General features: G+C 36.1%; 1 protein-coding gene across 1 annotated transcript in view; it reads left to right on the top strand.

Annotated features, from left to right (window-relative positions):
* Positions 1-14,548, top strand: part of CEP192 (centrosomal protein 192) — a 63,146-nt gene that overhangs the window by 17,031 nt on the left and 31,567 nt on the right. Inside the window, exons 15-26 of the mRNA XM_084281510.1 lie at positions 78-1,110; positions 1,232-1,358; positions 2,719-2,890; positions 3,871-4,762; positions 6,487-6,635; positions 8,472-8,702; positions 9,834-9,959; positions 10,915-11,058; positions 11,247-11,310; positions 11,944-12,083; positions 12,225-12,317; positions 13,387-13,502. Coding sequence (XP_084137636.1) covers positions 78-1,110; positions 1,232-1,358; positions 2,719-2,890; positions 3,871-4,762; positions 6,487-6,635; positions 8,472-8,702; positions 9,834-9,959; positions 10,915-11,058; positions 11,247-11,310; positions 11,944-12,083; positions 12,225-12,317; positions 13,387-13,502 — 3,287 coding nt within the window. The remainder of the gene's footprint in view (positions 1-77; positions 1,111-1,231; positions 1,359-2,718; positions 2,891-3,870; positions 4,763-6,486; positions 6,636-8,471; positions 8,703-9,833; positions 9,960-10,914; positions 11,059-11,246; positions 11,311-11,943; positions 12,084-12,224; positions 12,318-13,386; positions 13,503-14,548) is intronic.

The raw sequence follows: 14,548 nt of genomic DNA, 5'->3' as shown, positions 1-14,548 counted from the left end.
ACATATTAGGCAAATGCAAAATCACTTAAAATATACATTTCTTAATTTGGTGCTTAACCCATTTTCTTTTGTTGTAGGATGGAATTCATGAGGACAAGGTGGAAGGTGGCTTATGTAATCATTCTGATTCTGTCCTAAGTATTAGCACAATTGCATCTGCTATTGCGAATGCTTCCTGCAGTGCTGATCCTACCCAGCTAGCTGCTATGATGATGGCACTCTCAACTAAAAATAAAAAAACATGTTTCCTTCCTGGAATTATTAAAGAGATGGAGCTCTCCGCTAATCACGCGTTACCTAACAATGTCGAAAGCAGTGCATTTGATATGGAAAAATACCTTAGAAAGACAGATGAGCTTGGACATGAAAGTGAATATGGGAGTATTGTGAAACATGACGCATCTGTCCAGAACTTTACGACTGATGGCTCTTTACTGAGTAAAGTTAGAAATAAAGATGCTTTTCTAGAAGACTTGTTAAATGATCATGATGAACAGCAAGAAGTAGATAAGCGATTTCTGGATTATTTTCATGCAGAAAATGATACTCAGAATATCTGTAATCCATCTGATGTTTCCAAGCTTGAAGACAGGACTACAAATAGTGTAAAAGGTTCAGAAAAGTTGACAGATTTATTAAATAGTAAACATTCACAGTCTTTAAGTGCTGACCTTACATTAGATACACTTGGTACCCGCTCACCTACAAGAAATGATGCACAGAGATGTGGAACTCCTTTATCAGCAAAAATAGAAATGTCACAGAGAAATCTGTTTGCTCACCAGACTGACAATCTTACTAGCAGATGTTGTACCAGGGAAGATGCAGAAACAGATCAAGCAACAAATGCTGTTCCTGAACCGCTTAATGGTTTGGAGAGAAGTACAGGAAACACTGTGTCACTCAGCAACTTAAAACCTGCCAAACAATCTGGTAAATATGTCTTAGTAAGTCCTACAAAAGCAAAGCCTGTGCAGAAATTGAACACGGATGAGACGAAGCAAAGTCCAAAAATAGAGAAGAGAAACAAAGAGGCCAGTACTGCTTGCAGTGGGAATGTGAAACATGTAACTTTTGAGAAGCTCTCCTTGACTTCCCAGGATAGTAATGGTAAGTGAATCTGAAGAGTAGTCCAAAAAGGCAAATGTAACCAGTTATAGAAAAGGCTTTTCCTGAAAACAGACTTGTATCCTGTGCTTAAACTTGTTATTAAATTCTGCTTATTTACCAGAACATCAGCCTGTTCTTCCTGAATGTGACTTGCAGCCTTTAGAGGATGAGCAGTATAGCTTCAGACCTTCAACTTCGCCCCTAATTCACTCTTCTCCTAGTGATGCTTCTGGAACAGCATTTTCAGGGTAAATGTCTCAGAGCAGGTTATAAGAATTACTAATGCTTCATGAGGATTGCTGAGTGATCAAGTTTTAATCGTAGTTTTGTCCTTGACCTTTATGTTTATACTTTACGTTTATACTTCTTTATTAAACTATGACATCATTCGTAGACATAACCTTTCTTTTTGCTTTTGATGTGTGTATGGGGGAACAATCTTAAGCAATTGTTAACTTTTTATTTTCCTCACTGGCATGATGAGAGAGATGATGGACAGGCATGTGGCTGTTTCTGCTCAGGATTGTCCAGTAAAGCAAGAATACAAAATACCCAGCATGTTAGCTAGTCAGATTCTTTAGATAACTCCATCATCACAAAAATTTGTGTATAAAATACTCTATTTACTTGAACTGTTATTCTAGTGCAATTCATCTACTACAAATGAAGCTATTTGGTTGGTGATTTGTATTTCAGTCACTTTCATTCTCAGGTTCATATCACTGCTTGTGAGAGAGGGTGGGCTGAAATATTTGTATTGTTTTTGAACACTTCATATTTTGAAGCTGCATCTCGTGTCAAAGATTTCAGGAATTCTTAGCAACTGAAAGGGTAATGTTATTTAAATGGTCTTCAGTAATAAGAAGCACTATATAAATTATAAGATTACTACTAAGCCTGTCATGTAGTCTTAAACATATACTATGACCAGTAGCCAGTGCCTATGTATGCTGTCCCGAAAAGAAGAGGTATTAAATTGTTTGCCTTAACTTTTTAAGTTCACTGCTTGATATTTAACTACAGTTAGGATGTGGTTTGTGACCTTAGAATTACACTATTTGGCATTTTTCAAAAATCAAAAAGTGCAGAAGTATTTGTATTTATGCAAGTGTGTTTTTTTCTGGTTAAAGTTGCCAGCAACTTCAACTGTTTTCATGGTACTCGATGCATTTTGTCAAACATGAGCGCCTATATTTTTGTGTGTGTGAAATGAAGAGAAACTAAGCAGTGAAGAGGAAATACTGATATGTGATGTCTGGGATGTTGAATGATTTCATTCGGCATTCTTTGATCTAATTGGATAGAAGTATACTTATTTCTTTTAATAACTTACAGTGTTTTTTCTATGACCTTAGCATCTGAGTGCAGCTGTGGATCTCTGATGCTTTGTCTTATGAACTTATATTTAGTGAAAACGAGCTTCATTTACATCAAGCCAGACCTTGTAAAGATTATTTAATAGCTGATTTTTTCACTTCTATTGACTGTAGTAAGCAGAATGATGAAGTAGATTGATTTTAAAATAGTCTAGCCATATTATATAGCATTCATCGGGTGTATCATCAGAAATGTATTGTAATACCAATGTACTTTGAATTTGTTTTTCAGGTCTGAAGCTGATTTTACTTGCACATCACATTATCCAAAATCTCCTTGCAAGGAGAATACACTACCTCAGTCAGTTTATTCAAGCCCGAGCATGAGCAGATTAACATATGTCTCCACATCTGACAGTACACTTAAAAACACAGCTGTAACGCATGATCCACAGACACGCTGGGTAAGAAGATCTTGATCTGTAATTATGCATTGATTCCCTTTCTTAAAAAACACCCACCTCCCAAAACGAACTCTTAAATGGTGAAAATAAATTTTAACAGTTCATTAGAAAAGCCTTAAGGGTTTCAGAACAGCTTAGTACATACTGTGCATAGGGAGAAGGTATTCTGCTTCTCCCTCTTCTCTCACCCACTCCTGAGTTTTTAGAAATTTAAATTCTGAGCTAGATTTTGATTAATTACAAACCCTAGTGAATGTAAACATAATCAAACATTCAAAGAACTACTAACCTAAGAAGAAAAAAGTTTGTGGGTTTTCTCCTTGCATTTTTCTGTATTGCTTATTGAGTCATTCTGTTTTTGGAACACAATGCAGCATTCTGGTAGTGGTTTGCAGCATCTATATCTGCTTTTGTCACCCCTGAAGCTCCCTTTCTGCTCAGCTTCAGCTGTTGGGAAGAATACTTTTCTTACCCCACCCCCTGAGAAATGTTTATTAACTACTGTTTTAACTTAATTTAACTTAAATGATTTCGGGACCGAAGGCACCATTTATCTCTGACAATCATTCTGACTGCTCTTAGTGCTTTAGCAAAGAGTGTACTCTAAGAGTGATACTTCTGTTCAGACTTGCGGTCTTATGCTGATTAAGATGATTAGTATTCTATTATCTCAGTCAATTGGTTCCTTCAAATCTGGAATCTTTGTTATGCCACCCCTGCTCCAAACTGTGTATAAATGTGGATGGAATTTAAACACAAATAAAAGCCAAAAACCTCTCTGATAGCATCCATCCCTGTGGAAACTTTTTCAACTGAAGAGCCACAGATGTTATAAAAACAAAACTCCAGACAAGACTTGACAAACTTAATTGCTTATGTTGGATACAACACCGGTATTAGTGTCTGTCTCATAAACCCTACTTACTTTTCTAGAATTTATAATATTTCTAATAATATTGTATATTCCATTTGTTTACTAGAGTGAAAATGCAAGTGAACTTAGTACAACGATAATTCGAGCCAGCCCAACACCTTCACAGGAACATGCCAACGAAAATGTAGAAGACTACTTGTGCCAAAGAAACCGAAAAGGAGTGCTGTTTAATGTTGATGAAAAATCAGAAGAAAACGATCTTGCAGCTATTAAAAGAAAACATGAAGTACAGGGCCAGGAACCGTCCACTGAAGGTTTACCAAAGAATGAAAAGCCGCTTGCATCTATTTCTTCAAATGTAGCAGCAAATCATAAAGAGTTAGACCCTGTTAAATCAGCTTTGTCAAGTAAATTTTGCAGCTTTGAGCCACTTTCTGTTAATGTTGATGCAGAAGCGTGGCAGGATCCTACAAACACAGCACAGAGACAAGGATTACCATCCTTAAATGTATTACCTATGTTTCCTGGCCTAAGAACTTATATTCCATTAAATCAAAACTCATCTGGAGAACAGTATATTCCTATTTCAAGCTTTAAACCCCATGTCACTACCTCTGAAAGCCAAGCAATTTCTTCTGTTCCCACGTTGCTTACAGGACGTTCTCTTGCAACGACCCCATTTGTACAACAGCATCTGGGAAATATGCCATCTACTGGAAGTACAGTTCTGTCTCAGTTTCATGGCTGCAGCTCTGCAGGTTTTGGCCTTCCAGCAGGGCTTCCTTGCTCTACTCTCCCAGCAGGACATATGGAGAATCCAGTTCCAGTAGGAATTCCTTTGGGTTCAAATCTTGGTCCTGGCTCTTTGGGTGCAGCTTCGCTTTGTAACCCACATTCTGCTTCCTGGAACAAGAATATCTTAAACCTAAAATCATTTGCTGGACAACCTCTTGGAACTAGTAGAAAAGAGTGGGACTTTTCGATGTCACCTGGTCTTGGTAAGGCTTTTAAAAAGTATGCTGAAAACATAGCTTTGGACAAGAATGGCTAAAATTATTATGCAAAGACTAGTAAATAAAATTAATGCGGCAGTATATTAAGTGTAACCACAACTATTGTTTATGCACCTTTTGATACTTTTTAAAATGGTATTGCTAGTTTTTTTTAAATTATTTTTCTACTTATGTTTTCTAAATTCAATGTTTATAGCCCTTCTAATGGTCTTAAAAGGTATTTTTCGTAGTCTTAAGAGGCTAGATTTCAACATGCCATATTTTTACAACTGTTTAAAGGATCTAGCACTTTCTTTGATCTCATAAGGAAGACAAATCCTAGTTGCAGTTAGGGAAGACAAATCATGCTCTGGAAATTCAGTTGTGTTTTAGCTGGAAAGTAGAAGGCATTTATCTCTAACTCAACTTTGTATTAACAGCCAGCTAAGCTGAAAAATCCCAAGAGGAAAGTGGAGAGTTTAGGCTTTTTTCTAGTTATGAAAGGGGAAAGAAAAGCTGCCAATCTCCTTCTGTACTTCATGCTGTTTCTCTGTATCTTAACTTACCTCTAAATCAAAGCAATGTAAAATATTTCACTTAAGAGATTTTTTTTTAATCTGATCTATTTAGTTGTTTTTTCTGATTTTTTTTTTCTAGTTAATTCTTTGAGATGAAATGACAAGCTAGTGGGGTTGAAGGTTTGTATTTGTAATAGTCTGTAGGTGATTTATTACTCATCTTTAATTGCTGACTTCTTGTACTTGCTTTTGAACTTCTCTGAATATCTGTGCAGTGTAGACAGGATTTTTTTGGCAAATTTGACTTTTTGAACTTGTAATTAAATTCCAGTGATGTTAGTCTTAGTTCATGTTTTCACCTTCATGTTTGTGTTTGAATTTTCTGGTTTGGAGGATTAATAATAATTTGTGGCCTTAGGCTATTGTTCAAGTACCTAAAATTTTACTCCAGGTAAAGTTGTACATGTGCCTTCCTAACTGAGAAGTCAATTTTTTTCATTAGACATGAGTACCTATTAGTGGGTTTGTGGATAATTGATCTTTGGCATGCCACAGAACTCTTACTTCATTTTGTTGTCATTATAATGTTGCATTTCGTCTGAAAGAGTTATTTTGAATATTGTAGAAGTAAGGACCTCCTGGGAATAAAGTATTTGAATTAGGATTTCTTGTCAATTTGGAGGTTACTTTTGATGGCAGTATTTCCACAGCAAAAATCTACGCTAGGAATTCTCAGTGTTTTCTGTAGCAAAAGGTTGCCTAAACAGCTTTTTAGGTAGCAGTTCTACTTTAGTAGAGGAAGAAAAGTCTTTTTTGGTCACATTAAATGTCCTAAAGAGGTTGTGATATTGATGCTTGTATTTTTGTCATTTGGGCTACTACTGATTAAACTGTGAAAACTGAGTGTTTTATACAAGGGGTGTGTGTGTGTACATACCTTGTGGGTTAGAGACTGCATGGGATGTCTTATTTCTTTAAGTATTTTCGTATGTGATACTTGAATTCCAAGTTACATGTGAAGAAGAAATGTCTGATTAAAATCGTGGCTATCAGGCTGGTGGAAAACATTCTGATATAAACTGTAGGAGTCGAATGTTTCCTTCATACAAGGAAGCATTTGGCAAATGGGTTTACAAATTGATGTGGTGACAGCCTGAGTGCTGATTTGCTTGTGGATACTTGGACCTAACAGGAGCGTACTTTCTTCCGAAGGACATGTAAAAGTACCAGAAGAGCTGAAGTTCCCTAATGCCTGTTGTGTGGGAATTGCCTCACAGACTGCTCTTAGCATCTTTAATCCAACTGAACGGTGGCTGCAGGTCAGCATTGGAATACTCAGTATTTCAGTAAATGGGGAAAAGGTAAGAGTTTTTTTTTTTTTTTTTTTTTTAATAGAATTATAAGCATAACACTGTAACCTTATGAGATGTCATACGGTAAAATTAGAGAATTATAAGTTCTTTCTGTTTTATAGTTAAGGTAGACAAAAGCAGTGGTGCCCTCTTTCAGGCAGAGGCCACCTGATTTATTCTACTGAGTAGGAATAGCAGGGGTAAATGCAACATGGTGGGGTTGACTTTAAAATTGTTTTGCGCATGTGAATTGTGGTGAGTTTTAGCTTCCTACTCATTCGTTCCCATCTTTGTGTGGAAAAGAAGTTATCCCTAGAAATGTAGCAACTGTCCTCTGTAGGGATGTTTCTAAAACTGTTTTTGGAGTTTGCTCCCATTTTTCTCAATCTCTGAATCTCGTGTGACAGAATAAGGAAGATTTGGAGCAGGCTTCGAGCTAGATGGCTGTGGGTTTTATGTATCTTGTAGGCCATAAATTGGACATCTTGGACTTTTCCATGTACTTGTGTTGGCACAGTAATAGTTTCAGACAGAAAAGATCTCGAGAGCATGCAAGTGACTTAGATTAAAAGTCTACCAGTACTGTTTCCTCCACTGATGAATACTCTTTGCAGTGGAGAATATGGCAACAGGACAAGCATAGTATGCTTTGTGCTTCTGACAACTGGACATGTGGGAACTTAGGAGCTAGGTGTTACTTCTGCCCATAGCTCTTAGCGGACTGTTCTCTATCTTGCTAATCTTTTGAAATTGTTTAGGGACATCCATAGTTCAGTTCAGTTGTAGATTCTATGCAGTACAGCTTTTTTGACTTTTTTTTTGAATCTGCTTCTTGTTTACTGGTCCTTTTTACTAAGAGATACCAGACAATAATTCATTTTATGGGAGTTAGAAGCTGTAACGTATAAGCATCTTGTACATATGGATCCATAACATATTTCTTGTTATGTTTATTTTCTAGCAGGTGTAGCACATGTTTTTCTTCCAGGAGAATGACTTCTGTTTTGTTGTCATTTCCTTTGTATATTTCCTCTTAAAACAAAAACAAACAAAATCACTAATCCACAAGTCTGTTTTTGTGCATGTGTAGATGTATATAGAAATTTTTTTTTTTTAACATTTTCACAGTTGCTCAGTATCACAAGGCTCTTAAGCAACTATTCAAACCTCAGATTCTCTTGTACCAGATGATTTTTTTTTCATGAAATTACTGAATGACATTCACATCTCAATTGCTTGTATGAAGAAATATATGTATTTAACTTGTTTGCTCCACAATGTAATTATTTTTTTTTTTAGTCAGGTTACCTTGAAGATGCACAGAGTATGACTTGCAGAGTGTCACTCCTGCTTGCAAATTATATATGAATATGTTCAACAGAAACTTTAAGACATCTGTACTAGGATTTACTGCTGATCTCCATCCTATCAACCTTTCCCTTAATCTTCCCTCACGCTTCTTCCTCCCATCTTTGGACAAAAGCACCAAGTAAAATTGGTGTCAGTTAGTTATTTTGCTGGTGATTTTTTTTCAAAATCAGGACTCTACTTATAAATTCACTTTCAAATATAATAAATACTATAATCCCAACGCAAATCTTCCAGCAGATGCTGGAAAGAAATCCCAGCAACTTTCTGGCTGACTTATCTAACTTCTAAAACAAATGCCTACAGTTAAGTGAGATGGAAGTGGGGCATAATTATGATGATGCAAGAATTAATGTTGAACAAAAAGACGTACAAGATGTTTGTGCTGAGCAGTGGTGCCAGATGAATATAGTATTTTGAAAGAAGCTGTCCTCCAGCAAAAGGCTTGTTGAAATTGACACAGATTTTGTTTTTCAGATGGATCCTGCGAAATATCAATGTCTTGTGTTCAAGAACAAAGCAATCATAGGACCCCATTCTACTGATGACCTGAAAATACTTTTCTTACCTTGTCACGCGGGGATCTTTCAGTGTATTCTCAGTGTTTCATCTTGGCCAGTTTCTGCAGATGCTGAGACAATCGTTCAGGCAGAAGCTTTGGCAAGTAGGGTAGTTCTGACAGCAGTTGCTGAAAATCCTCATTTAGAAGTAAGTAGCCAGTTGTGTTTTTTAATTATAATTTTATGAATAGCTTAATGGCTGTGACAAAGAATAGGAATGTGAAGTTGTTCCTCAAAGGAACCTAAAATTTCTGATGTTAGGGATGGGTAGGGAATATAAAAGAATATTTTTTAGAAACTTATAACTACTTAGGAAGTTTTAATTATGGAAGAGCACCTAGCTGAACATGAAGAATTCTTATATAACTGACTGAAAATAATAAAACGATACTACTTTTTCCATTATTAAAAGAATGGATGAGGTCTTTAACATCTAATGCTTTCTCAGCATATATTACCGACTATGTTGGACATCATTTAGCATTAAAACATAGCGAAAAGCATTCCAGCTGTAAGTTTCATTTTTTCATTTTTTAATTACATGAAGTGGGTTTTGTTGTGGTTAGTTATTCCTTTTGGTTTATTTATGGCTGTAGAGAATCTTTTCTTTCAGACTAGTTCATAATTAAAAGTAAATAGGTATATGGAATATATCTTTTGTCTTACCATAAAAAAAAAAAAAAGTCTGGTCAGGCAGAAGTGTGCATGATGCTACTTTTGGAAGTGTCTCAGCAAACTATGTGGTTGTCTGTGACCTTGCTGACAAAAGTCAAATCATCCGTATATTAATCACAGCTAGCAAATTTTTTCATCTTATGCTGAACTGTTAACCTACTTGGCCTAACTAAACATTTTCAACAAGTTCTAATGATACTCTAGCTGAATATATATGAATAGATACAGTATTTTCATACTTCTGTAAATCTGAATTTAACTTTCAATGTAACTTTTGTAAGTAGTTTGACAAAATCCATCATTGTCCATGTTCTTCATTCAAACTTGCTCCATTTTTAAATTAAAAGTAAACCATACTATACCTCTACATACCTTGTTACATTATTGACATGGTGAAATGTACCAAATAAAAGCTGTGTTTTGCTACAGATCACAGCACAAAGTATTTTTATACAAACAAAATTAACCCCTCTTTATTTTCCTGAAGTTTAACTAGCTAAAAATATTACAGTTAACATAACGTATGTAGCATCCTGCTGCTTTTGTATGCTGGTGCATTTGGCACTTTTCCTTCCTTATAATTTCTGCTTTGCCTTAAAACCAGGTGGAAACAGGAGAACAAGATTATCTGGATTTTGGTGACTTGACTTCTGGCAGTTGGAAGGCTCTTCCACTAAAACTTACCAACAAAACCCATGCTTTTGTGCCAATTAGACTGATTATTAATGCAGTAAGTACAGCAAGCATCTTGTATGTGAAAGTTAACTTCTTGCGATACTGAATTTTAATAAAACCCTTTTTGGGGGAACCCTTTTTGGAACCCTATTTACATTTTATATGTAAGTAGGAAATATGCCCTTGACACTAGATGTAAAAATCCCAAAGAGTCTAAAGTTAGTAAGGAAATAACTCTTGCAGGGTGATAATCTGGTTCAGCTGTAACGGTACCAGCAAAAGTGCTTCTGGAAGAAGTCAAACCTTTTTTTTTTTTCCTCCCTTCTGTAAATGAGTGCAGACACAGCCTGTCCCTGTGTTGCCAGAGTCAGTAGAGCAGCAGACAGCAAAAGAATTGTGTTGCCTAAACCTTCCTTCAGAGAAGATGTATGAACTGTTGAAGTGGCACGTGCTGTTCAAACAGCTAATGACTGAAACAAGCAGCTTTGCTTCACAGCAAGCTGAGCAAGTTCTGTGTTTCTCTGCCGGAGTGGGAGTGGGACTCTGCCTGCTCTCTCCCACTTGGCAGGAATGCCCTGCATTGTAGGCTACAACATGCTCCCCTTTGCGTCTCTGTGGCAATGCAGGTTCTGTGTTGGTGGCTATACTGGCTGCTTTCTGTGCTGTCTTGTTCCCTTACGTGGGGACAGCAGGGGAAGGACTGGCCTTACGTTAAGGTTGGATCATTGCCTCAGTGACTGGGTCAGGTTTGGCCTTGCATAGCCAAACTTCTCAAAGCCTTCCACTAACCATTGTCTCCTTTTACTGCAGAAGGGTTTCTGACTATTTTTAGAATGTTTTCTGGACTGTAGTATACCAACTGAAACTACAGATTAAAATAATTAATCTTTAATTATTTTAGCAGGCTAGTTTTACTATTTAGAAATAGCCTTACATTTCTCAGCTCTGTCAGTATTCTTGTTAGTGACAATAAGAGTTTTAATACATTAAAAACTTTATTTTGTGGACAGAATGCAGTAGCTTGGCGTTGCTTCACGTTTTCCAAGGAACCAGTTAATCCTCCTAGTGAGCAGTCACTCCAAATGGATACGGTTTCTCAGATATCAGCTCCATCAGTTGTAAATCATGTGATCCATGCAAGTTATGATGGACAAGTAAGTGGTTTGAGTTGACTGATTCTCACTGTTACTGTCTGAAATGAGTTCTGAACATCTGGATTAACAGTAATGATTTTTACAGAGCCTACCTATTTGAGTAGTGTTTTATTGCTACAAGTTTCTTTACATTTCTCTTCAGAATCTCTGTCTCATCCATGAGATGAGTCTACCAATTTCTTTTTCAGGATCCTGAAGCTTTAACTGTTTGGGTTCTGTTCCATGCACCTAAGAAACAAATTTCTTGTTCAGGTATAGTAATCTGATTTTCATTTTTAACTAAAACAAATTTGACTTTTAAGGTATGTACATGTTAAAATTGTAGAAACAGGCTGCAAATTTGAAATGAAACAGTCTTTGGTTTGTGTCCTAATGTTTTGAGTATCATGTTTAATTTTAGGACCTGAAGGTACGTACCTCTATGTCTTAATCTTTTAGATGTTAACAAGGGTACTTATACTTCCATATCAGGCGGTATAAAGTGATTATCTACTTCAAAATGTGTGAAATTCCCACTTCTTTTGCTGAAGGAATTAAATAATAGCTTAAGAAAATGCTATAATACAGATGAGAAATTTGAAGAAAAAAAAAAAACTTTTTTTTTCCCCCCAGCTTCCTCTAAGCAGTAGTATATCAGCTAGTTTAGCTAGTATGCTTTTTGGTTTGCTTTACAAAATTTCAGCCATATTTGGCAGAAAGGTAAAAATCTTAAATAAGATCCTGTGAGATTTTACCTGCAGGTTTGTGATAGGGAGAGTTTACATCAATGTCCATTTAAGGGTAAGGTGTCTCACTCAGTTCAGCTACTGATCAACACGTCCATAGGAATGGCCTCTGCTGCTAGCAAACTTGCTTGAGTTTTGTGATTCACGGACTTGTTCCTAGATCCCTTGGGTCCAGCGGATGAATTCTTGGCAAGAGTTGATGTGGAATTGGATAGTCCAGGACCTACCGGTGTGATTAAAAGCATTCCTCTTCGAGCAAGAGCTGGAACAGCGAGGATACATGCTCCAAAGGACTTACAGGTTTGCATGTATTTACAAAGTATATTCTAAGAATAATTTGCTTCTTCTAGTAATATGTTTGTTTTTATAATACAGATTATATTTCTATATTTATTTCTGTATGTGTACACATACATACATATACACTTTTCCTTTTTCCAGACAATACATCTGTCTACTACTGTGGGTTCAACAGCCAAACAGCAGCTGCCATTGAAAAATGCTGGAAACATTGGTGTATATTTGAAAGTTAAGGTAGGCTGGCTTCTCCATCTTGAAATCATGTGTTTTGTGCCATTAAAGCTGTATTTGGAAAAAAATAATTAAGCCTTGATATCCTAGCTTAACTGGTTTATAAGTTGACATAAAGAGAATGAATGATAACAGATTAATTTGTACAATTGGAAAAAACGGATGAGAATTTTGTTTTGATGAGAAAAACCAGATGAGAATTTCAGCTTTGGTTATGTTTGTTTTAACAAATATACTTTTCCTGTATCTTAATGAATAGATTTTAACAGACTTATAACACATGTAGAAGTAGTGAATACTGCACTACACAGCTGATGTTAATTAGCTTGTGAAGTAAAGTTCCTTTAGAACAAATAGGAATATTAGCATTGGTAAATGTTTTTTGTTTTTGTTTTTGTTTTTTTTAATGAAGCTGCATTAGTTTGCTATGGACAGTTTGCCAAGTTAGGTATGAAGCTGAGTTCTTTCCAGGTATATATGTTCTTCTCACCTGACTATAATTTGCCTGAAAATCCCTGGAGAGTATAGTCCCAGACTGAAGGATAATGACACATTTGAAAATAGTACTTTGAGGTCAAAAAAAAAGGAGCAGTCGGGTCCTATTTTACAATTTACATACATAATGTATATGTATAAAACAAAGAAGGCTGTGAGCACAAAATTTCTTTGAACAGGGGCCACGGAGATAGGATGCGTGAGTAGTGCTACAAAACTTATGTTAATGTGATATTAAGAGTTGGTACCCTATGTTGAGGCTAGTGCTGTTACTTAGCTAGTAGTGTATCATTGCCATGTTGTAGTTACTACTCAGTTCTTTAAATCGCCTCGTGGCTCTTTTACTGTTGTATGCACAATTGATGTCTTCTGCTAGAGATATTTATGCTGTCCAACTGTTGGAAGAACTTAGTTTGTGTGAGATAATGTGAAAAAGTTCTGAAGCTGTCAGGTGTATGTAAGTTATCTGAACTACGTGTGTGGCAGAGGGACAGCCAGATTGCATTATATGTTCTAGAAGTATTTGCTGCCCTTAAATTAATTAACCTTTCCCCTTTGTCCCCCCATTCACCTTCAGACATCAAATCAAGACAGCTGCTTTGCTGTTGAACCTGGTGATCTCTTCCTTCTTCCTGAAGAAGAACGAGAAGTGACTGTGATGTTTTTTCCAAAAACCGTAACGTCTATACAAAGGTAACATAACTGATTTTATGCTGCATATTTTAAACAGTAATTTTCAACCTTATGGTTGTGAACAGATGTGTGTCCCCAACAGGGGACACTGTGGAGAAGAATTGACTTGTGTTGCTTTCTTGGTTCCCCATTCATGACTAGATTTTTGCTAAGGATCGCCTGTTCAATAGATTCCCTGCCTCATTTGCTGTGCATAGCTTAATGTGTAGGCAATTTTTCCTGTCACAAATCAGCAGCTATCTTGAAACATGTTTATTGTTTTAAAAAGAAAACAGAAACCAGTAATTCCCTCAAGTCCTTCTGTGGTTCTTGCTTCTAAATTACAGCAGAGTTTTAAAATACTCAGCTTCTGCAACCCCTTCAGTACCTTCCCTTTCCTTCATCTAGTTGAGACAAGGGAAATACTTTATCTGTTCTACAACTGAAAACCTGAAGCAGAGATCATGAAAAGTATTAATTTTGGATGCTATAACTGAACAGAGCTTACTACATAAATCCCGTATAATACTATTGTGTGTGTTCAACTTACCAATGGAAAATATATGAATAATTACACTTACATATAAATAGTTTATATAGGTTATAATAAATATAGTTTAAAAATAGTTTAATATATACTAGTTTAGTATAAATAACAGTATAGTGTATATATGGTATAGTAAGTGGTATAAAGTATATACTAATAATAAGTATAATTTATAATAAAACTTCCTCTATAACAGAGCAAGAATAGACAAAAGAATCTGTCCAAAATGTGTTCGGCTTCACTATCTAGCTTAATTGGGCATACCCAGTGGTTTAAATTAAAAGCTGAGTTCTGTGCTAATGACAGTATGATCCTAATGGATAGGCATGCAAAGTGATTCATCTGTGCTTCCTGTGGCCTTGTGCATAACTGCTTTGCTTTACAGCCTCTAGGTGCTCAGCAGGGTTAGAACCTTTTAAGTTCACTTGCAAATGCTGCCAAATGACTAATAAACTATCTAAAGCAGTAATGAGAATTCCTCTTCCCTACTGGTGGGATACAGGACTGTCAGTAGGCATCA

The sequence above is a fragment of the Netta rufina genome, assembly GCF_964035555.1.
Source record: "Netta rufina genome assembly, chromosome: 2".
NCBI classification, from domain to species: Eukaryota; Metazoa; Chordata; class Aves; order Anseriformes; family Anatidae; genus Netta; species Netta rufina.
This window is presented reverse-complemented; position numbering and strand designations above follow the sequence as displayed.